Below are 24,934 nucleotides of genomic sequence, written 5' to 3' on the forward strand. Positions count from 1 at the left end.
AATTACATTTCTTTTCTCATTCATTTTGTAAAGCTTAAAGCTTATCATAACGAACATTGAAAGTCATAATTTTGCTACGCAATTTGATCTTTCACGAACGATCATAGCTAACTGTGGATGCAACCAATTATGACATTTTATAGAGGTAAATCTATTACCAACAGTAGAAATAGAGCAATAAACATAAGTATCGTCAACAAAAAAATTGGACGGTTTGTTTTGAGCCGCATATTGCCGCAACCATCGTTTCGACTCTAAAGGATAAGTTTCAAGGACAATACCGGACTGTCGTCCGACATCTTTCAGATATTCCCAGCCAGCCTAACCGCTAATGTTAGCGGTGTGGACAATAGACGGCTCCTAAAAGCAGCTCCTGATTCTTTCGTCTTCACCATGTTACGTACTCCATCAGTAGTCTGTCGAAGATAGTACGCAACACCTTCTGTTTAAAGACCACAGGAACACGTTGGTCCTCCACAGGCATTGTCCATGTCTCATGGCCGTAGAGAACTACCGGTCTTAACAGTGTCTTGAAGATGGCCAACTTGGTGCGGCGGCGAATCCTACTCGATCGGAGAGTCCTCCGGAGACCAAAGTATGCGCGATTAACAGTGAGCTCAGATACACGATCTCGTCGACTAGCTCGATTGCAACACCACCAACTTCAACTTGAGGTGACTAGTTAGCACTGTTTTCTCTTGAACCTCTTGCTTTCATGTACCCGCCTGTAAATCTCAGTGGTTTAGCAATAGACGGCACCCCAAGCTGCTCCTGCAGCTCATACTTCATTCGTCTACCCGACGTTCCGTACTTCATTTGCAGTCCATCGAATATGGTACCCAACACCTTCCGTTAAAAGTCCGCAATAGCGCATCCATAAGCCTCATGAACAGCTTCGTAAAAGAGTGACAGTCGACGATAGATATTTTAGAGAGTACATTCTGGGTGCCATTCAGCAGAGTGTTTCCAGCTTGTCGTCTTTTTTGTAGATGGAACACGCAATACCCCCCATCCACTCTTTCAGTACTCGTTATTCCTCCCAAATGTTGGTGATGATCCGGTGCACGGCTCTAGCCAGTATTTCTCGACCGTATGTCAATAGCTTGCTGGGAAGTTTTTTCACTCCAGCAGCTTTGTTGGTGTTTTGAGCCGGCCAATTTCTTCCTTCATCTCCAGAAGATCAGAGGCTTGAATCCTGTTGTCCTCTGCTTGTGCTCCAAGATTAATTGCCATACCGTCCTCGCTCTCTACTGCATCGCCGTTCAGATGCTCGTCGTAAGGCTGCTTCCACTCACTCACCTTAGTTTAGCTTCTAAAAGAACTTTTGAGTGTCGTTAGCTTGGTACAGCTCAATCATCGCTACACGACTCGGTCCTCTTTTTGATCCTTCTTTCTTAGGAGGACTGAGTTCGCTCTCGTACGGGTTGCAGTATTCTCGCCCGTGCTGTGTTCTACTTCCCGACTAACTGTTTGTATTCATCTTCAAACTATCGTCGTTCGATGATCCAGAGCCCTTGTAACTAGTAACGCGCTTCAGCCATCCACAAGGTTAGCTACGCCAAGCTGCTGTTCCGTGGGTAGCGCTGTCTCCAGCTGCATCGTGTATCACCCGGCGTCCCGAGGTTGCTCAATATACGGTCGCGGCGTTCGACTTAGGCGTGTATTATACACCATCGAGAGTTTTGAGTGCATGTATGCAGCTGCCAGGTAGTCGTCTGAATCTATCTTCGCACTGCGGCAGATGAGAACATTGTCGGAGAAGAATTGGCTGTCGATTAGAACGTAGTCAATTTGATTCTCTATCTGTTGGTCGAATGATCTCCAGGTGGTTTCGCGGACATCTTAACGGGGGATGAAGGTACTTTTTTATTTTCAGATATTGCTTGTAGGCTCCATCGTATGAAAATCGATCAAATTAACATTTAAAAAGAGCTTCAGATTCTAAATCTTTTTTTATATATTTTATTCTCTAAATTCGAATATTCATTGGCTGTAATATAGTTTTTTTCTTGGCTCTTTAGCTTGATGTAATGTTCTGGAAGTATTTGCCTGTTTCACCATTTCTCTCTATCATCACAATCAGTGGCTACTACGATTTCCTACTCCCTTGGTTTGGATGAAATTGAGACAAATTTACTCAAAAAATGCCTTGAAAACGTTTGTAACCGGATTTTCTGTGTGTAGAGGTAGGAGGCAGAGGTAGATTAGAGTGGGGCTAGTTGGTTACGGGGCAAGTTGGTCAATGAGGATATTTCCAAATCTACGCATAAAAAAATCGTGTTGTGTGGATGATATGTAGCAGATAACCAAAGAAACAAAATGACAAAATAAAGTGCAGTTTAAATTAGGACGTATAACGAATACAGATCGGTTGGCGAATGACTGGACCTAAGGCGCAATATAGTTCCAATCCGCCTCGTTGGTGCCAACCGGGATACGAGTAACTAGTAAGAAGATCGGGTAATCTACCCCGGTGGGACTACCGGTCGTATGTTGACAAAGAAAGCAGGCTCCCTTCCTCGGAAGGAAATTTCCTGAACATGTAACACAGCTACAAGCGCTCTAAGTGGCGCACCCACACGCGTTATGTCCAAGTCCTGGTTGTGTTCGGGACTCAAAACAGTAGCACTACGTCGGTTCTTCTGCGAGAAAGTAGGGTTGATCATGGACTTTGCAAACCCACACCGAGAAAAACAAAAGCAACGAACGGTATAACAGAAAATTCGAACTAGACTAATGTATCCCGGCCAAGACCCAGGCGACGAAAACGGACTAACGATTGGATACTCGAAACATGAAAATGCCGTTTTCTCAATTTGCTAGGAAGTACCCGTGTACTTTCCGAAGAATTGAAAAATCGCATGTTCAACATCATGGCGCTGCAGGAGGTATGCTGGAAAGGGACGACGCACACTGTTTCCAAAGCTGCAAAAACGTGATCGAAATTATTTTGACCCAAAAACATTGATTTTAGAGCCGTAACGTCTTCAACAAAGTTTTTCCATTAATTGTTCTCCATGTTACAGAAGTTACAAATCCATGATTAATCCACTCAACAGTGAGAAATGAGTTTTACTTTTCTCATTTTGGAATATTAAAATCCACTTTGTTCAACAAAGTTGAAGCAAATTTTAAAAGAAACAACTTTGTTGAAGGCATGATACTTCTATCTATATTTTCAAATGGACTTTTGTGGAGTTTTCTATAGATTGCTATTAAAAATCTTTTTTTGCTATTTAATTTGTTATAGTGATTTTCTACATTTTTCGTATGTTCTACAAAACTATTTGCTACAGCAAAACCAACAATATTTCCGAAGGAAGTTTTTTTTTTATCTCACACATATTTTTGGTTGTTGACGATTTTTACTAGAATAATGCGCTAAATTACACTAATTACTCTTAACTCAAAAAATAATGATTTTGAAGTAATAGTGTATTCAGTAAAGTGGTTCTATTAATTATTCTCCATTTTATAAAAGTTAGAATCTTGTGATTAATCTACCTAAAAGTGATAAATGAGTTTTATTTTTTCATTCTTGCATACAAAAATCCACTTTGCTGAATAAAGTTCTAGCACATTTCGTAAGAAACAACTTTGTCGAAAACACTATACTTGTATCTGGTCATTTAAATGAACTATTGTAAAGTTTTCTCTAGAATGCCCCTTAAAATATTTTTTTAATATAAATTTTTATAGTGATTGTCTAAAAATTTTCAAAATGCTACAATGTTGTTAACTACAATAAAACACACAAGTTACCCGAAGAATGTTTATTTTTATCTCTCAAGTTTATTTAGTAATTAAAGATTTTTATTAAAATAATGCACTTATTTATTTACAAATATCTGCACAGGAGACAGCGAGAGACAAATACCTATATCTGTACTAAATGACGTTTTTCTTTTACTTAAATATAGAAAAGGTTTAATCTGCAGATATTTGCAGATTTTAAAGATATCTGTTAGTAAATTAATGCATTGTTTCAATAAAAATCGTCAATAACCGATGAAATATGAGAGATAAAAGTGAACTTTTTCGGATGAAATTATTTGTTTTGTGATAGTAAACGAGAATGTATGTAAAAAATGATTTTAGTGGCCATCCGTAGAAACCTCCACAAAAGTCCATTAAAAAAGGCAGGTAGAAGTATGGTACCTTTGAGAAAGTTGTTTCTTATAACATGTGCAATAACTTTGTCGAACAAAGTGAATTTTTATATGCAAAAATGAAAAAAAGTAAAATTCGTTTCTCACTGTTAAGTGGATTAATCACAAAATTGCAACTTCTATAAAATGGAGCATAATTAATGGATTAACTTTCCTGGAGACACTATGGCTCTTAAATCTAGTTTTTTGGGTCAAAACAATTTCGATCACGATTTTGCAGCTTTGGAAACAGTGTGCGACGGTGCGTACGTATTGGGATGGACACACCATCTACCAGAGTTGCGGTGACACACATGAGCTGGGCACAGCTCGGCGAAAGATGGCCGATTCTTTGACATCAGCATTGAAAACGTGTATAGCCCGTACCTCGGAAGTATTGATGATGACAAAGACGAATTCTACGCCCAGTTGGAACGTGAATACTATCGCTGCCCAAAACATGATGTTAAGATTGTCATCGGGGATGACAACGCTCGGGTCGGTCATGAGGAGGAATTCAGACCGGCATTATTTACATCCTGCAAGTTTTAAAGTCCTGTGATCAAAACTCGCGGAAATGGAGTCGAAAGAACAGCTCGTGCGTGATAAAATCTTGCGCATTCATCACGAGAACAAGGATCTCTCGCATCGTTCCATCGCTAAAACGTCGGGAATCGTGAATTCCACGGTGTCACGAGTGATTAAGCGGTTCGAGGAACGATTGACCACCGATCGGAAGCCCAGAAGTGAAGTAAAAAGTATTCCGTACAACAGCAAAAATCATAACCGCGTAGTCGGGGCCTTCAACCGAAACCCGAACGCCTCCGTTCGGGATGTGGCTAAGAAGTTGCACCTAACCCGAAGTTTTGTTCAGAAGGCCAAAACTAAGGCTGGGCTTCGAACGTTCAAGGTACAAAAGGCCCCTTATCACGACGAGAAGCAGAACAAGTCCGCCAAAACCCGTGCCGGGAAGTTGCACCTCAACATGCTGACGAAAGTTGAATGCTGCATCATGGACGACGAAACATATGTGAAGGCCAACTTCAAACAGATCTCCGGCAACCTGTTTTTCACGGCCAAGGATAAGTTCAGCGTTCCGGAGCATGTCTGCACTCAGATAATGTCCAAATTTGCGAAGAAATTCCTAGTTTGGCAAGCCATCTGCACGTGCGGGAAGCGGAGTGCACCTTTTGTGACCCAGGACACGATGAACGGAAAGGTGTACATGAAAGAGTGCCTCCAGAAGCGACTGCTTCCTCTCCTGAAGGCCCACAACGTCCCAAAAATCTTCTGGTCGGATTTGGCCTCATGCCACTACTCCAAGGACGTGCTGAAGTGGTATGCGGACAATAAGGTCAATTTCGTGCCGAAAATGTTCAACCCTCCCAACACTCCGGAGCTCCGCTCCATCGAAAAGTACTGGGCGATTGTGAAGCCGCACCTACTTAAACAACCTAAGGTAGTGAAGACAGTCGAGGAACTGAAGAAGGTATGGGTTTACATGCGAAAAACGGTTGATTCACAGGTTGTGCACAATCTTATGGCCGGGGTTAAGGCCAAGGTGCGGGCATTTGTGTATGGACTGTAAATAAAATACGAGTAAAATGGTAAAATGAAGTTTAATAGTTATTTTTCAATCCCTGAAAATTTGATGGCAATCGGATGAAAACTTGAATTTTGCGAATCAATTTTGTGTGTGGCAATTTCATCGTGGACACCCTTTACGGCACCGTTGCCAAGGTATAATCTTGCGCGGCTGAAGCAACCCGAAGTCGCCGTAAACTACACACATTCTCTCGAAGCTGCACTGTGAGAAGAGGACAAGCTGAAAGAAGCCCCTCTAGAGCTCTGCTGGAATACCGTCGGGTCAGCCATCAACAGTGTTGCGGAGAACGTCCTAGGTCGCGAAGTACCGGGTCAACGTAACGGAGGGTTTGACAAGGAATGTCGGCAGATATTGGATGGGAAGAACGTAGCGCGGGCAGTTAAGCTGCAAAGAACCACCCGTCAGAACGTGGAGCGCTACAAACAGAAACGGAGACAGCAAACCCAACTCTTCCAGGAAAAAAAAAGCACCGCCAGGAGGAGGAGGAATGCAAATAACTACAACAGCTGTACCGCTTTCATGAAACACAAAAGTTTTATCAAAAATTCAACGCATCGCGAAGGCTTTGTTCCGCGAGCCGAAATGTGCAGAAATAAGGATGGGAATATCTTGACAAATGATTGTAAAGTGATCGAAAGGTGGAGACACCACATCGATGAACATCTGAATGGTGTATAGGCAGGAGACCAGAACAGCAGCGCAGGAGACTTTGTCGGTGCGGTGCAGTAAGCAACGAAGATGTGCCACCTCCATCGATAAGCGAATCTAATGATGCTATCCGGCGGCTTAAGAACAACAAGGCAGCTGGAAAGGACGGTATCGGAACGAAGCTTCTCAAGATAGGTCCGGGCAGTTGTCTACATCGGCTGATATTTATGATTTGTGACACGGAATGCCTACCGGATGAGTGGAAGGATGACATTATTTGTCCCATCTACAAGATAGGCGACAAGCTAAATTGTGAAAACTATCGAGCGATCACTATCCAGAACGCCGCCTACAAAGTGATATCCCAAATAATTTTCCAGTGACCCTCACCACTAGCCATTAGAGTCGTGGGATGTTACTGGCTTCATGGAGGATCGGTCCACAACTGACCAGATCTTTACTCTGCGGCAGATCCTCCAAAAATGCCGCGGATACACTGTCCCTACGCAGCATCTCTTCATCGACTTCAAAGCCGCTCTTGACACGATTAATCGTGAAGAGCTGTGGAGAATACTCGACGAGAACGGCTTCCCCGGAGAGCTCACCAGATTGATAAAGGCTCCGATGCCGGATGTGCAGTGTTGTGTGAGGATTTCGGGTGGTTTATTCCGATCGCAGGGGACTTCGACAAGGTGATGGTCTTTCCTGCCTGCTGTTCAATATTGCGCTAGAAGGTGTTGTGAGACGAGTGAGGATATCCACGCGGTGCACGATTTTCGCTAAATCCGGTCAATTAATTTGCTTTGCGGATGTCGTGGACACTATCGGCAGAACATTTGAGGTAGTGACAAATTAGTATACCAGACTAACATGTGAAGCAGAGAAGATTGAAAGGAAGATAAATACGTCTGAAATGAAGTACATGCTAGTGGGTGGTGCTGAGCGCGTCAGAGCACGCCAAGCTAGTGTTGTGATAATCGACGGTGATAAGTTTGAGGTAGTCGACGAGTTCGTGTACCTTGGCAATGGTGACTGACAACAACGATACCAACCGTGATATTAGGAGGCGATTTATCAGCGGGAGACGTGCCTACTTTGGGCTCCACAAGAAATACGGTCGAAACGTCTAAGCCTCCGCGCAAAATGCAGTTTGTACAAAACACTCATTAGACTGGTTGTTCTTTAGGGGCATGAAACGAGGACAATGCTTGAAGAGGACCTGCGGGTGCATGGATTTTTCGAACGACGGGTGCCAAAAATCCATCTTTGGCGGTGTTCAGGAGAACGAAGTGTGGAGACGGAGAATGAACCATGAGCTCGCACAACTGTACGGTGAACCCAGCATCCAGAAAGTGGCCAAATCTAGACGGATACGTTGGGCAGGGCACGTGGCGCAACAACGGACAGTTACCCTGCAATATTAGTTCTGACCTCGAATCTGGTTTGTACGAGACAAGGAGGAGTGCGAAGAGCAAGGTAGTTAGACCAGGTGGAGCAAGATTTGGCAGGTACGGAGTGCCTGCGGGATTGGAGGCGGGCAGCTGGCGGATTTATGTTATGCAGACCTTGTCTTAGTACGTACGGCCATTTGAGTAAGTAAGTAGTGATAAATTCAGGTCGGTGCCAGATTGGCCATCAGTTTTGCTCGGTTTTCAAGTTGAAACTTTTGGTCTAAGCTAGCCAAATTTAAATAAACCTGGTTCAACGCATAATGAGACTTCTTTTTGTTAGTTTAACTTTCGTAAATTTAGCAAAATATCGCCAATTTTTTTCCACGTATTTTCAATAATTTTTTTATTTAATACGTAAGGGGCTAGTTGATTACATGCTAGTGGGGCCATTTGCACATTAGCAATGAAGTCAAGTAATATAGTATATGCAATTTTAGGTACAGTGAATTTTGTGATGCAAACTAAAATATAGCGAAAACAGCATGTGCTCTTTTTTTGCAAAACCATTTATTTGAAACTAACAATAAACAATTTGGTAATAGTTATATCCACTTCATCTTCATTTCATACACACACACACACGCACGCACACACACACACACACACACACACACACAATAATCCATTGATAAATGCCTTCTACCTGACGAAATTTTCGATGTACTTTGGGGCGAGTGCTAGCTGTCAACAAAAGAAAACACGATGTGGCTATAGTTTTGTGAATTCGGTTCTGGTTCCCAATTTAATCCGTGTTGTCTTTGATTTAGTGTCTAACCAAACATCAAAGTGGTTTCAACATATACTTCTCGTCAGCTACAAAAGAGTAACACGATTTTTTTCATACAATTATGAGTTACTTTTTTCATGGTTCGGGAGTTCTGAAAGCTAGCGTATAAACAAAAACCCGGAAGAGGTTCCACTGAGATGCTACAGGCTGCTGCAAATGCAGTGACAGAGGATAATTGAATTGACCTTCCGAAAGAAAATGCTCAATTTAGTCCACACCCTGACCAACTTACCCCACCAGAGGCGCTAGTTGGCCCACTTGATATGCACTCAAAAAACATGAAACATTCGCAAAATTGCAGACTGTTTTTGGCAGTTGATATTTGTTATATACGCTATAGAGTTAACACAACGTTTCCATGTAATGAGTGTTTGCCAAAATATTCCCTACAATTACTGAACATTTTGACCAAAAACGACAAACTAGCCCCGTTCTACCCTATGCTATACAGTAAGGTCGCTTTTTACGCGGTTTTTTACGCGGGTTGCTTTCCTCCATTACTCAAAAACGGTACAAGATATCGACCTCATTTCAATCACGTTTTCCGTTTTAGGCCACGAGTGATCATATATCAGTTTTCAAAAAAATTCACAATTTTTGGTGTAAATACTCAAAATTTAAAATATTGCATTTTGGTCTCTAGATTAACCACTCTCATATTCAAACGAGGTTTGAACGTTTTCTTTGTTATATTTGCAACTCAAAAAAGTCGTTTTTTACGCGGGCCCATACAAATTTGGAACGCACCCCCCGCGTAAAAAGCGACCTTAGTGTATTATATAATTTAAAAAAACTTGAAAACTTTATTTTGATTGATTTTAGATGAGATGTTTATGATTTTTTATAACTCAATATGACTGGAGGCACAATATTTTGACCAAATGCTTGATGATATAGATGCAATTTGAAAAATTTGAATATCAGCTTTATACAAAATAATTCGGATGTGAGAGAACTCGATAGTAATTCAATTCTTTTTTCATATTTATATCTCCAATCGGATGTAATTCGTCGTATAATAAACGAAATTTTGTTTCCGTGAAAATGTCCCTACGTCCAGAAAAAGCTCGAACTCTCTGCGGTACGCGATAACAAGATTTTGCTCTACAAACCAAATGTGGATCTGACAACGCAGTAAATGTATTCTCTCGGAAAGAAAGTAAATCACGAGATAACCTTTTGGCAAAACTTAGTCAGTTAGCAGATTGAGAATTCGGCGAAAAGGAAAACACACTTACCCCCGCTCTGTCCGTACTGAGCCACCTCTATCGATATGCTTGTCCCTCGAGGGCAACTCAATGTGACCAACTCTCGGTCACACCCGGCTCGTTGATATGTTCGCAAGGTACCGGACAGTAGTGCTGAAACAAGAAGAAGGTAAAAAGAAGGTTCTGTTAGCACATTAATTTATCTGGACACTTTCGGGGAGGTGACGATGAAATATTAATTCTAGTGTCGATCCTGCCTATATTGTGGTGTGGAAAAAAGTACAGTACAGTAATCATTTGGCGGACGTCAACTGAAAAAAAGAGTGACCCGGAAAAGGCAAACCAGCCGAGATTTCCGTAATAAATCTCCATTTCACATTATCACATAATTTATGATTATCACACGATGTAGCGCAACGCCTATGGTGCATGCAATATTTATAGCTCCCGTTCATCATATTCTCCCAGTATCTAGCGCCGCTTCATCCGTACAATTAGACGAACAAATTAGTAGAATAAAGATTTATGCCGTGCGACGTCGTGGGCGACGGTGATGATGCTGTCGACGGCAATGCAACCGCCTGCGAAACTTCTCATCCAGTTACTGCAGCCGCCGGTAGTCAGCTCTATCTGGTTGAAGTCTGCATCATCACTATCAACCCTCTTTACACGAGCAGCTCCGCAGCATAATAACCATACACAAGCTTAAAAAGCTTCGCCGCCCCCGGAGCGAAAGTGGAAATAGAGGAGGATGGCTGAGCACGCTGTGAGTCAAATAACTGCTAATTGATTCCGTTTTTTTTTTCGTTTCGCGATAGCTGGCAAATTTGAACAACTGAGCTGTTGTCCATGAAACAATGTTTTTGTGTGTGTGTTTTAGTTTGTGGTTATGGTTGATTGTAGAATAATTGCGTTAGACAGCATTTTATTCTCATTGAAGTGATGAAATTTAAAACCTGATCGGGTCATTACGATGACATTTCAAAGTTATATTAACCCTTTTATTTAGATATTTAGACATTGCTATTACTAACTGAAGCAGATTGTACAGCAATGAATTTAGGTTAACTTGTGAATGTGAAACAAGCGAAAAATTATAGCTGCAGTTTGTTATCACCATTCGATGATCAAGTGGTATGCGTGCTCAAGGATCCGAAGTGCAGAGCTTGTTACTGTGAGAGTGCTAGACAAAATGAGCGCCAGCTTCATTGCTGAGTGTCTTCAATTTAATTGATACTGCTAGCATTTATCGATGGATGATTTCCAAGGTAATAAATGTAGATAGGGGTAGTGTGTGAAATATGAAGATGCTCTTACAACAGGCGGGGTATTTGCTTTATTTTTTATTTTATTTTTTAATTTGAATAGCTGTTAAAATGGAAAAGAACATCAATAATCTGTAGTGTAAAGTTTTTCATGAAATAATATTTCTATCATTTTTCTTTTAGGTAGATCGGGTTCAATTTGCAAAAGATTCAATATAGTATTAGTTAAATACTAATAATATACGTTTCCATACCTTTTAAATATTAGCAGAATCTTTTATTTCAATTTCAAACAGCTTTTATTTTTTTGTGTCCGTAATTTTGATACGTGTGTAGAATAAAATATCACCTTGCTGCCCTTGTCTAGGCTTATCAGAATATGGCATCTAAGTTGACATCCTGATCGTCTCTTTACGCTCGCTGTAGTCACCCTCCTAAGATTATTTTCTCTTCCAGAGAAGCTAAAACTATGCAAGAAGAATGTTTAGCTTAGCTGTGTTATTGATTGCTATAAAATTGTGCAACCTAATCAGAATTTTAGTTAACCTTAGTCTCTTGCGTAATCGGTTTGTTTATTCCGAACACATGACGTAAAAAATAAATTTCCAGTTACTGCAGCCCTCCATTCGGGTTCAGTGTGAATTTTTGTTTAAATAATCTCCAGTATCTACAGAATGCCCTCGCATTTCTCGTACATTATGTACACTGCAGTTTTTGTTTGAACAGAATAGATCTTGGACAAAATTTTTCAGCGTTTCTTTTGTAGCCAAGGTTGGTTGGTTCAAAGCTTGTTTATCATCCTAAATCTGCCTAATAACGGGTGATATTTTAGGAAACGCATAAAAATTACAAAACTGTATGAAATCTTCATTTGAGCCGATAAATTGGTTTATGCCATTTACTTTTTAAAGATAATTTCATTCAAATGGTGGCCACGGCTACGTTTTGAATGGTCCATACGAAAAGTCTAATTTTGGGTCACTTTTTCGAGCATTTCGGCTGGTATCTCGCGAATAACGCGTGTAATGTTGTCTTCCAAGGCTGGAATTGTTGTTGGCTTATCCGCATAGACGAGAGACTTAACGTAGCCTCACAAAAAATAATCTAGCGGTGTTAAATCGCATGATCTAGCCGGCCAATTCACCGGTCCATTTCGTGAGATGAATTGCTCACCGAACCGCTTCCGCAATATGTCCATTGATTCGCGCGATATGTGGCACGTTGCTCCGTCTTGCTAAAACCACATGTCAACAAGACCCAACTTTTCCATTTCCGGCAAAAAAAAATCTGAAATCAACGCACGATAGCGAGCGTCATTGACCGTAACGTTGCGATTTTGATAATCTTTGAAGATGTACGGACCAATGATGTCACCAGCGTGTAAACCGCACCAAACCGTGCATTTTTCTGGGTGCATTGGCGATTCTTGTATTGCTTCTGGTTGCTTTTCGATCCAAATGTGGCAATTTTGCTTATTAACATACCCATTTAACCAGAAATGAGCTTCGTCACTGAACACAATTTTTCGGTAAAAAAGTGGATTTTCGGCAAGTTGTTCTAAGGACCATTCACCAAAAATTCGACGCTGCGGTAAGTCGTTTGGCTTCAATTCTTGTACGAGCTGTATTTTGAGAGGCTTTACACCAAGATCCTTTCGTAAAATCTTCCATGTAGTCCAGCGGAAAATAGAAGATATCGCCAAGGGGTACGCGGACAAAAAAGGTTGAGAACCGCTGATGTAGTCGAATAACACAAGCCCAATTGCTGCGAACGACGTCGAATTGACATTTCACGGTCTTCCACTACACTGGCTGATACGGCGGCAATATTTTCTTCTGTACGCACTCTATGTATACGTGTTGGTGGGTTTATGTCCAACAGAGTAAAACTGGTTTGAAATTTCGTCACAATAGCTTGAATAGCTTGCTCAGTAGGTCGATTATGACGACCATAAAATGGTCGTTATGCACGAAAAACATTTTTCATAGAGGACGAATTTTGGTAAAAAAATTCGATTATTTGTAAGCGTTGTTCAGACGTAAGTCTGTTCATGGTGAAATGGCAAACCAAACTGAGTACATTAGACTTTGACAGCTGTCAAAGGGGGGTTTGTCAAAATCGTTAAAAATCTGTCCACGTGGTATGTGGATGGCCTCTAAGACATAATGTAAATGAAGCGTCGAGGAATCGTTCAACGCCGTGCATCGAAGTAATGTAGCAGCTCGGACCCTGTAAATCTTCGTTCGAGACAGTATTGCCTATAGTCCTCTCCGTTGAAGGGGGGGCCGTTGTCTGACTTTATGTTATCTGGAAAACCTTCTTTTTCGAACACCTCCTTCAAGATCTTTCAAGAGTGTTCTCAAAACTCGTGGACTTCACTGGCTTGGCGATTACATATCTAGAACGGTAGTCCACAATAACCAGCACCGATATTCCACCGAATTTTGAGTAAGGGCCATTAAAATCTAAGGCGATGGTCTCCCATACCGCATGTGGAGCGAATACTCTTGCCATGGGGGCTGGCCTCTCGGGTTTACCGTTGATTGCGTAAACAGGGCATGACTTCGCCCATTCTTCCGCATGTTTCGCCATACCAGGCCACCACACCCGCTCTCTTAAGATACTTTTGAATTTCACGATCGACGGATGACCCTCATGAGCGATGCTCAGGGTTTTCTTGCGTAGACTTTCGGGTATTGTTGCTCGGCCCGTTTTAACCAGCAGATTTCCTCGCATGGACAAGTCGCTACTCAGAATACGGAGTTGTTTCAAGTGTCTTGGCCAATCGTCGGTTTCTAAAGCTTCTATAACCTGTCGAGTATAGAATTTTAGTTTGATCATAAATAGCGAACAACACATTAATAAGTACCTCCATAAGTTGCTCATCTTGGTTATCATCCTGGACGAGGACAGCGCCTAGTGCATGAGGTGAGGCATCCGTGAATAAAATCGTTGTATCGTGGTCCGAAAAGTAGCCGAGAGATGTCATACACTGGGCAATTTGATGCTTCAAATGTTCAAAAGCTTTCGTGTGTTCCTTATTCCAGGTCCATGTATTTGAACTATTCGTAAGAGCCCACAGTGGACTCGCAATATCTGCGAACCCTTGGATATAAGGGCTAACAAAGGAAGCGAGCCCCAAGAAACTCCTTAGTTCGGAGATGGTATTAGGCTGAATCTGAATTTTCGAATATCCTTTATCTTTTCTTCATCGATGTTGAATCCACGTTCACTCAGCTCGTGACCTAACCACCTGATCTGGGTCTTATCAAATTCGCATTTATTATGATTCAAGGTTAGGTTGTTTTCCCTTAGAATTCTCAACACGTGAGCCACCGTTTTTCGAAGTTGCTCCAGGCTCTTCGCAAACATGAGAATGTCGTCAATGTATACAATGATGTTGTCTACTCCCCCAAGTATCCTCGACATTTCACGCTGAAAAATTTCCGAGGCGCAATTCACCCCAAACATCAGGCGAGTAAATCGGAACATTCCGTTTTCCGTCAGGAAGGTCGTGAGATCCCTAGATTTCTCGTCAAGTTCCAAGTGGTAAAAAGCGTTTGATAAGTCAAGCTTCGCAAAGTATTTTGCCCCGTGGAGTTTAATTCGCATCTCGTTCAAAGATGGTAAGCGACAATATTCCCTTTTGATTGCGCGGTTCGGCGCCCGCATGTTGACGACCAACCGAAAATCGTCTTTACCCTTAGCTTCTGCCGACATACCGCTAATCCAGTCGCGGGCCGATCTGACGCGTTCGATGATGCCTTGTTCATGCATTTCTCGTAGCCTTGTTTTTGCGCTTTCCCTGTAGGCGGCAGGAACGTTATGGTACGCATTTTTTGCTGGCGGAACAGACGCATCAACACTAACTTTGATCGAGACTCCAGGAACTTTGGGGAACTCAGTATTTCGCTTGATTTTCTTGCAGCTGTTCACGTCAACTCCAACTTTCATCAGACCCAGATCGCTAGCAGTAGACCGGCTTAAGAGAGAGCGAGAACCTTGGTTTATGACGTGAAATTCTGCCATGATCGCTGGTTTACAGCTTGCTACTACTGCAATCAGTGCCTTGAACGCACATTCAATAGCAATGGAACTTTTGGACGCGTAGGATCGTAGTTCGCTATTACGCGATTCACGGATAAGGTCTAGCTTAGCACATCCCGAGGTAAACTCATTTTTAAGTTTGATCCAGACAACCAGGAAGAAGACACTTCAAAGGATTCAGAATAAACTTTTGAAAATGATTTTGAAGCGTCCTCCCTGGTTTAGCACGAACGAGCTACATAGGCTCACTAATGTAGAAACATTAGAAAATATGTCAAGCCAAATTATCAACAAATCCCGACAAAAATCGTTGCAATCCTCAATATATATATATATATATATATATATATATATATATATATATATATATATATATATATATATATATATATATATATATATATATATATATATATATATATATATATATATATATATATATATATATATATATATATATATATATATATATATATATATATATATATATATATATATATATATATATATATATATATATATTTCCAGAATCGGGTACTAGTTTACAACACGGAGGAGGGTCAGAAGTGCGTCCCAATCACCGCAGGGGTACCGCAAGGTTCCATCCTGGGCCCGGTGTTGTGGAATGTCATGTATGACGGGGTGTTGAAACTAAAGTTCCCTGTAGGGGTTGTGATCGTCGGTTTCGCAGACGACATCACGCTAGAGGTCTACGGCGAGTCGATCGAAGAGGTCGAGTTGACGGCCGCGCACTGCATACGCAAGGTCGAAGACTGGATGCACTCTAGGAAACTGGAGTTAGCGCACCATAAAACGGAGGTTACGGTTGTGAACAACCGCAAATTAGAGCAACAGGCGGTGGTCAGAGTCGGTGACTGCACCATTACCTCAAGGCGTTCCTTGAAGCTCTTGGGGGTTATGGTTGACGATAAGCTCACATTTAAGAGTCACGTCGACTATGCCTGTAAGAGGGCTTTAACGGCCGCTGCAGGACTATCTCGAATGATGTCCAATAGCTCAGCGGTATATGGCAGCAAGCGTAAACTTCTGGCCAGCGTGGTTTCGTCCATACTTAGGTATGGTGGGCCAGCGTGGTCCAAAGCGTTAGGTACCAACAGTCATCGTCGAAAACTGGAAAGTACCTACAGGCTCATGTGCCTGAGGGTTGTGAGCGCGTACCGCACAGTGTCATACGACGCAATCTGCGTCCTGTCCGGCATGATGCCTATCAGCATAGCCATTAAGGAGGACGTAGAATGCTTCGATCAACGTGACACAAGGGGTATACGAGGCCCCAGAAGGTCATTCTCGATGATCAGATGGCAGCAGGAATGGTCCAATTCCGCGAAGGGTAGATGGACGCATCGACTTATTCCGGACGTATCCGGATGGGTCGGGAGGCGCCATGGAGAAGTTAACTTCCACTTGACACAGATTCTGTCAGGTCATGGTTGCTTCAGGCAGTATCTACACAGATTCGGGCATACGGGGTCCCCCATGTGTCCCGAGTGCGCGGATGCGGAAGAAACTGCTGAGCATGTCTTCTTAGTGTGCCCTCGTTTTGTGCATGCGCGGAGCGACATGATGGTAGTGAGCGGGCCAGACACCACTCCGGACAACCTAGTTCGGAGGATGTGTAAAGACCCAAACATTTGGAGGGCGGTTTGTACAGCCGCCTCTCAAATAGTTTTAGAATTGCAAAACAGGCGACAGGTTGACCACCGACACGCCAGTGTTAGCTAACGGCCAGTCTCCAGGTTAGTTAGCTAAGTTAGCAAAGAGATCTATAGAACCAAAAGGGTGCACAGAGCACAAAAGCCGCTCCCCGAAGCAATACCTAGCGGTGGTCCCGGGGAGTATTATGGGCTGGAGACTGAAGGGGTTTTAGTGGGTCCGGTCACTGATTCAAACCAACCCCACACTCCCTGAGGTTGGTCACCTCAGGGGTTTGGATGCAAATTTTCCCTCCACCTGAAACAAAAAAAAAAAAAAAAAATATATATATATATATAATAATATATATATATATATATAATGGCAGAGCTGTATGCCACCACGGGTCGGTAATTGGCGATTACCGAAGGCCACGGAAGTGCTCACTGCTAGCAAGCAGTCCCGGACCATCAGCGGGAGCTAGCCTAGGTCGTGGCGAGATTCAGGCACTGGGCCGCTGAATTCTCGCAAAAGCCACACTGGCCGGAAGCAGCTCCGACGGAGCGAGTAGTGCCGCTCCCACCACCCAAATGCACTATACCGCCCATTGAAACTGATGCCAGTAATGTTCCCAATTACGGCAACTGGTCGCATCACTATAGGATAAGAGTCGGATTTCGTTTTCGTACCATGATTTTGGGCTGGCACCTGCGCCGAGCTCCCTTAGTAATGTCGTGTGATAACGGCTTGAAACGGCGAGAGTACAACCGGTGCAGGGGTCTCCGTCCCGTAAAACCTGGCAGGCCTTCCAGTACGTTCCGAGTCCATTGCCTGGTGGGAACCCGGCAGGAGTAGGATCAGATGTCTTTTCCTGACTTGCGCCGGTCGGGGGTGTCATAGTTGCCCATGAGGCGCTATGGCAGCCGCCCCTAGCCATGGCCTCACTGCTCCGGCATAGACTACCTTGGGACCATTTAGGCGACTACTCCATTATGGATAAGGATAGCGGCTGGTAGGGGGACCCAATAAACAAAAATGCAGCAAAACAAAACTCTGGAGATGGGGGCAGATGGGTTGGAAAACCCATTTGCGCGAGGTGGCATCCAGTGGTCTCCGCCTAGAAAAGTGGAGACGGATGCAGTGAAGGTCGCCTGCGAAGACGGTAAAGGCAGTACGCCTACCGGATCTACGCAAGACATCGCGGTGGCTGATCCACAGCTATTAAAGGCGGTCGGAAGACAGCGGGACACGCTACCAAGGGTAGTGGCCCTGTCTGAGCAGCTCGATGCTATAATCGAGTTTGCGAAAAGTCGCAGCAATACAACGAAGTACTTGAAGCAGGCCCTCTACATGCTTCGGTCCTCCGTCGATGCTGCGAAAAAGGAGCATGCCGAGCTCGAAATGAAAGCTGCGGCTGCGGAGAAAGAGGAGACGAAGGTGACCGAGCTGGCGACGAAGTCGGTCCAAACGGACGCCAGCACGTTTGCGGCGGTTTGCGCGGCAGGACCAGCTCCGTCGAGCTCCGCAAGGAAGCCAGAAACAAGGGCCCAGCCTATCGGGCATTGGCCCAAGAGGCGCTTGGAGATAGAGTGCAGGTTCGGGCACTCACGTCGCAGGTAACCCTACAACTTAAATACCTGGACGAAGTCACCGAGGCATGCGAAGTCGTGGATGCCCTCAAGGAGCAGTGCGAAGTGGTTGTGGCACCAGAGGCAGTTCGACTGCGCAAAGGCCCAGTAGGAACCCAGACCGCCACTGTCAGGCTTCCGTCAGTAGACGCAAACCAGGCGCTAAAGGTAGCGAGGCTCAAAGTGGGCTGGTCAATGTGCCCACTCAGCATCTACCAGCCGCCGGAGGTCTGCTTTCGATGCTTCGAGCAAGGACACAAGTCCTTTAGCTGCAAGGGGCCTGACAGGAGCTCCCTATGCAGGCGGTGCGGTGCTGCAGGCCACAAAAGCAAAGACTGCGGAGAGCCCCCGAAGTGCTTGGCGTGCGCCGGGAAGCGTGACGCAAAGCACATAATGGGAGGCCCGAGGTGCACGGCCGGTAAGCCGACTAGCAAGCCACGGGCGCGAGAGTGACACAGCTAAATTTGAACCACTGCTTCGCGGCTCAGCAACTGCTATACCAAGCAGTCACTGAGTCGTTGTCGGACATCGCCATAATCTCGGACCCCTACCGAATTCCTTCCTGAAACGGTAACTGGATTTCGGACGGGTCCGGTATGGCGGCAATATGGACGACGAGCAGGTTCCCGGTTCAAGAGATAGTGTCAACTTCAAACGAAGGATACGCGGTTGCCAAGGTGAACGGAGTGTACTACTGCAGCTGCTATGCTCCGCCTCGTTGGTCTACCGAGCAGTTCGCAAGGATGATCGACCGAGCCACCGTGGAGCTGATCGGTCTATCACCGTTGGTAGTGGCGGGCGACTTCAACGCATGGGCAACTGAGTGGGGAAGTCGACGCACAAACCAGAGAGGCCGGATCTTGTTGGAGGCTTTGGCGAAGCTCAACATAGATCTGGCCAACGTCGGCTTGAAGAGCACCATCAGTAGAAACGGCGCGGAGTCGATCATCGATGTGACATTCTGTAGTCCAGGATTGATCACGAACTGGAGGGTAGACGATGGCTACACTCATAGCGACCACCTGGCGGTCTGTTATAGCGTAGACTGTAAAACGAGACCGCATGTGGCGAGTAGAATTAACACTCCAGCTCCTCGCGGGTGGAGGATATCACACTTCAACGAAGAGGTATTTGCGGAAGCAATTAGACTAGAACACGAGGCGAGCAGAACTCGTAACCTGAGCGCTGATCAACTTGTTGCATTACTTTCGCGGGCGTGCGACGCCACTATGCCTAGGAACCGCCAGCCTAGGCATGGAAGGCCACCAGTCTACTGGTGGACCGACGCGATAGCGGACCTCCGCAGAGCGTGCCTTCAAGCGAGAAGAAGGATTCAACGTGCGCGAACCGACGAAGAAAGGGAAGATCGTCGAGGGGCATTCAGTTCCGCAAAAGCGGCGCTTAAGAGAGCAATAAAAGCTAGTAAACGTGCGTGCTTCGAAAGACTGTGCGCTAGTGCCAACACTAACCCGTGGGGTAACGCCTATAGGATGGTGATGGCCAAGACTAAGGGTGCGATGGCGCCCGCAGAAAAATCACCAGCGATGCTTGAGCGGATCATAGAGGGACTCTTTCCACGCCACGAGCCAAATCCTTGGCCTCCGGCTGGCGAGTCACTTCACCGACGTTCCAGTATCTCAAACTCAGACCAGAGGTGGTCGGCCAACCTGCCGAACACCCAATATATGAGTGACGGCGTTAGCCGTGCCGAGGCAGAGGAGGCGGAAACGGTTACGAATGAGGAACTCATCGCGATCGCCAACTCCCTGAAGGTGAGCAAGGCACCGGGATTGGATGGGATTCCGAATCTGGCTGTGAAGAAGGCCATCAAAGAGGCCCCCAGACTATTCCGGGAAGTCATGCAGAAGTGCCTGGATGACTGTACATTCCCAGAGAGATGGAAGCGACAGAAGCTGGTCTTATTGCCGAAGACAGGGAAACCACCTGGTGACCCGTCGGCATACAGACCGATATGTCTGCTCGATACGGCGGGTAAGGTGCTCGAGAAGGTTATTCTCAATAGACTGGTTAGGTACACCGAAAGTGCAAACGGTCTGTCGAGTAACCAGTTCGGCTTCCGAAAAGGCAAGTCTACGGTGGATGCTATTCTGTCCGTCACCAAAACAGCAGAGGTAGCACTCCAGCGTAAAAGATGGGGCATTCGCTATTGCGCAATCGTCACGTTGGACGTGAAAAATGCGTTCAATAGTGTTAGCTGGGATTCCATAGCCCACTCGCTTCGGAAACTAGACATTCCGGTATCTTTGTACAGGATTCTGGGAAATTTTTTTCCAGAATCGTGTGCTAGTTTACAGCACAGACGAGGGTCAAAAATGTGTCCCAATTACCGCAGGGGTTCCACAAGGTTCCATCCTGGGCCCGGTACTGTGGAATATCATGTACGATGAAGTGCTGAAACTAAAGCTCCCCCAAGGGGTTGTGATCGTTGGGTTTGCGGACGACATCACACTTGAGGTCTACGGCGAGTCGATCGAGGAGGTTGAGTTGACGGCTTCGCACTCTATAAGCGTCGTCGAGGACTGGATGCGCTCCAAAAAACTGGAGCTTGCGCATCATAAGACGGAGATTTCAGTTGTCAATAACCGCAAGTCGAAGCAACAGGCGTTGATCAGTGTCGGGAATTGCACCATCGCCTCTAAGCGCTCCCTGAAGCTGCTGGGGGTGATGATCGATGACAAGCTCGCCTTCGGGAGCCATGTCGAATATGCCTGTAAGAGGGCTTCAATGGCTATTGCAGCATTATCTCGCATGATGTCCAATAGCTCAGCAGTGTACGGCAGCAAGCGGAAACTTCTAGCTAGCGTGACTTCGTCCATACTGAGATACGGCGGGCCAGTGTGGTCCAAAGCACTAGGTACTAGTAAACATCGGGGTAAGTTGGAAAGTACCTACAGGCTCATGTGCCTGAGGGTTGCGAGCGCGTATCGAACTGTGTCATACGACGCAATCTGCGTCCTGTCCGGCATGATGCCTATCAGCATAGCCATTAAGGAGGACGTAGAATGCTTCGATCAACGTGACACAAGGGGCATACGAGGTACCAGAAGATCATTCTCGATGATCAGATGGCAGCAGGAGTGGTCCAATTCCGTGAAGGGTAGATGGACGCATCGACTTATTCCGGATGTATCCGGATGGGTCGGGAGGCGCCATGGAGAAGTGAACTTCCATCTGACACAGATTCTGTCAGGCCATGGTTGCTTCAGGCAGTATCTACACAGATTCGGGCATGCGGGGTCCCCCATGTGTCCCGAGTGCGCGGAAGCGGAAGAGACTGCTGAGCATGTCTTCTTCGTGTGCCCTCGTTTTGTGCATGCGCGGAGCGACATGATGGTAGTGAGCGGGCCAGACACCACTCCGGACAACCTAGTTCGGAGGATGTGTAAAGACCCAAACATTTGGAGGGCGGTTTGTACAGCCGCCTCTCAAATAGTTTTAGAATTGCAAAACAGGCGACAGGTTGACCACCGACACGCCAGTGTTAGCTAACGGCCAGTCTCCAGGTTAGTTAGCTAAGTTAGCAAAAAGACCTAAAGAACCAAGAGGGTGCACAGAGCACAAAAGCCGCTCCCCGAAGCAATACCTAGCGGTGGTCCCGGGGAGTATTATGGGCTGGAGACTGAAGGGGTTTTAGTGGGTCCGGTCACTGATTCAAACCAACCCCACACTCCCTGAGGTTGGTCACTTCAGGGGTTTGGATGCAAATTTACCCTTCACCTGAAAAAAAAAAAAAAAAAAAAAAAAAAAAAATATATATATATATATATATATATATATATATATATATATATATATATATATATATATATATATATATATATATCTATATATCTATATATATATATATATATATATATCCCCGAAGCAATACCTAGCGGTGGTCCCGGGGAGTATTATGGGCTGGAGACTGAAGGGGTTTTAGTGGGTCCGGTCACTGATTCAAACCAACCCCACACTCCCTGAGGTTGGTCACTTCAGGGGTTTGGATGCAAATTTACCCTTCACCTGAAAAAAAAAAAAAAAAAAAAAAAAAAAAAAAAATATATATATATATATATATATATATATATATATATATATATATATATATATATATATATATATATATATATATATATATATATATATATATATATATATAGATATATATATTTATATATATATATATATATATATATATATATATATATATATATATATATATATATATATATATATATATATATATATATATATATATATATATATATATATATATATATAATAGTGTTGAAATGTCACCATTTGTGGCAGAACACACAATATTAATTCTATTTTAGTACATAAATAAATCATTATTACCCCTCCCCCCTTTAAAAAAAAAAGTTTGATCCAGTCATCCCCACCAATTGTATTGACATCTGAACCAGAATCGATTAAAAAACAGGTTGGATTCGATGATCCCACTCGACAGTCGACTAATGTATCTGTCAGAGATATTGTGTTTATTTCCTAGAAAAGTATCAGTATCAATAAAAATAGTCTTAGTAATTTAAGAGTACTGCGTTGTATTTCAATACTGGCATTATAAATTATTTTGTTTAATATTTGTGTTATTTATAAAGGAAAACAAAAAGAAATCGATTCTAATACTCAATCTCTCGTAGATTTACCTTTTCATCGTTCTCATCGCGCATCTGTTGTGACGGAGGCTTCCGCTCAACTTCCAAGTGGTATCCTTTTTCCGGCAAAAAGATGCTGAAAAGTATCGTACCTAGACCTCATTGGCCCACCAAACCTGAGTGTAGACGAAGCAAAAATGGCTAGAATTTTTCGCCTACTGACAAGACCGCTGGGCTTAGACATCATTAGAGATAATACCGCAACAGCCGTAGAGACCCCTTCTCAGGCATACTCGACGTGGCGTCCGAAGATGTGCTCGTCATCGACCATCACCCCCTGAAGTTTCAGAAGATTGCCTAAATTGACCCATCATATTCCATAACACCGGGCTAAGTTTATATCCTGGTAGGACCTCCATCTTATGATGCGCTTATTCCAGTTACTTTGAGTGCATCCACTCCTCCACCAAGCGTATGGATATCGTTCGCATAGTTTATGTTTCAACACGTCATCATACATGACATTAGACATTTCAAAAAAACCGGGTTCAGGATGTAAACTTGCGGTACACCTTTGGCGATTGGTACGCTTATCTGACCCTCATGTGTGTTCTAAGCCAGCCTTCGAAGTAGTTTTCAAATCACATACAGTGGCACCGGGACTCTAAGACTCCGAAACGCGTAGAGTACCAGTGCCACTAACGCTACTGAATGCATGTTTCACGTCTAACAAGACGTACCTCCGCCGTGCCCGCTGTGGCTAGTAGACAGATTGGTCCATATGTCCCGGCCTTTGTGATCTCGATTAGTTTGTCATACGTAACTGTTACCGCCTTCCTTACCCCTGCGCGGCTGCCAGCACTTACTGTTTGTGGTAGCTCAACAACGGGATGCCAGGAACCACTGCGATGATTGATTTTTCTGTGTTCTAAACTATTATTCAATGGTAAAATTGTTCTGCAAGATTTGGTGCAGTGACATCGACTTCGTTATTAATGCACTTCTCCATTCATCATAAAAATAATTCTTGCTCATTTAATAAATGTTCGGTAACAGCTGTCATACTATGAAGCCCAGCAAAATTAGAATGACAATTTCTTGTATTTCAATTCCCGATCCCCTCAGTCCCTATTTAACGTTTTCGTATTCCTCGACCGTGAACATGAACCATCAACACACTGGGCGCATTTCACGTGCGAGTTGTCAAATCGTGCGAAGTCGTCAGCTCGGCCCAGCACGGATATCACGGTATATAATACGCTGGACGTGCCGAGGACAAACTCTTTAATACCATCTACTTTCGAAGCACAGTAACACAGTACGGATTGTCGAATCTTCGCGGCTAATATCTCCGTCTATTAACGTGTGAAGTACAGTGAACTCCGTCTGAATTACTGGACCAATTTGATCATTGTCTCCGCTGAGTACTCCTGTCAAATTGTCGGAATTTTCTGGATAGGATTGGAATCGGAAAAAAATTGTTTTGGGTGTGACTTTTAATCGCGTGGGTACAAATGATGAAATTTTGGGTAATACTAGTTTAGAGTGTTACGTTTTTGCGTACAAAATTTTATCGCTATCTGTCAAGTAGTTTCCGAGATACATTCAAAACAAGTGGAGCGGTTCGCGGTGATCGATATTTCGGTCAGTCGCACAGATGGCCCGTTAAAGGCTTGGAATCCACCATTCCACCGTGTCCCACGTTGTGAAGATGTTCCGGGAGACGAAGACCATCGAGCGGCACGCTGGAAGCGGCCGAAAACCGAAAACGGAAGATAAGCCCCGGCCATTTGGATCCTGGAATCGTTCCAGTTAGATCGCCCGTCCGTTCCTCGTCGAAGCTATCCCAGTCGAGTTGTATGGCGAGCTTT

The 24,934-nt window shown here is 44.1% G+C and overlaps 1 protein-coding gene across 2 annotated transcripts in view; it reads right to left on the reverse strand.

Moving 5' to 3' along the window:
• LOC129726663 (protein eva-1 homolog C) overlaps positions 1-24,934 on the reverse strand; it is a 421,987-nt gene that overhangs the window by 177,396 nt on the left and 219,657 nt on the right. For both annotated transcript variants that reach the window (XM_055683616.1, XM_055683617.1), the window contains exon 3: positions 9,879-10,001. In XM_055683616.1, the coding sequence (XP_055539591.1) occupies positions 9,879-10,001 (123 nt within the window). The remainder of the gene's footprint in view (positions 1-9,878; positions 10,002-24,934) is intronic.

This window comes from Wyeomyia smithii, chromosome 3 (genome assembly GCF_029784165.1).
Source record: "Wyeomyia smithii strain HCP4-BCI-WySm-NY-G18 chromosome 3, ASM2978416v1, whole genome shotgun sequence".
NCBI classification, from domain to species: domain Eukaryota; kingdom Metazoa; phylum Arthropoda; class Insecta; order Diptera; family Culicidae; genus Wyeomyia; species Wyeomyia smithii.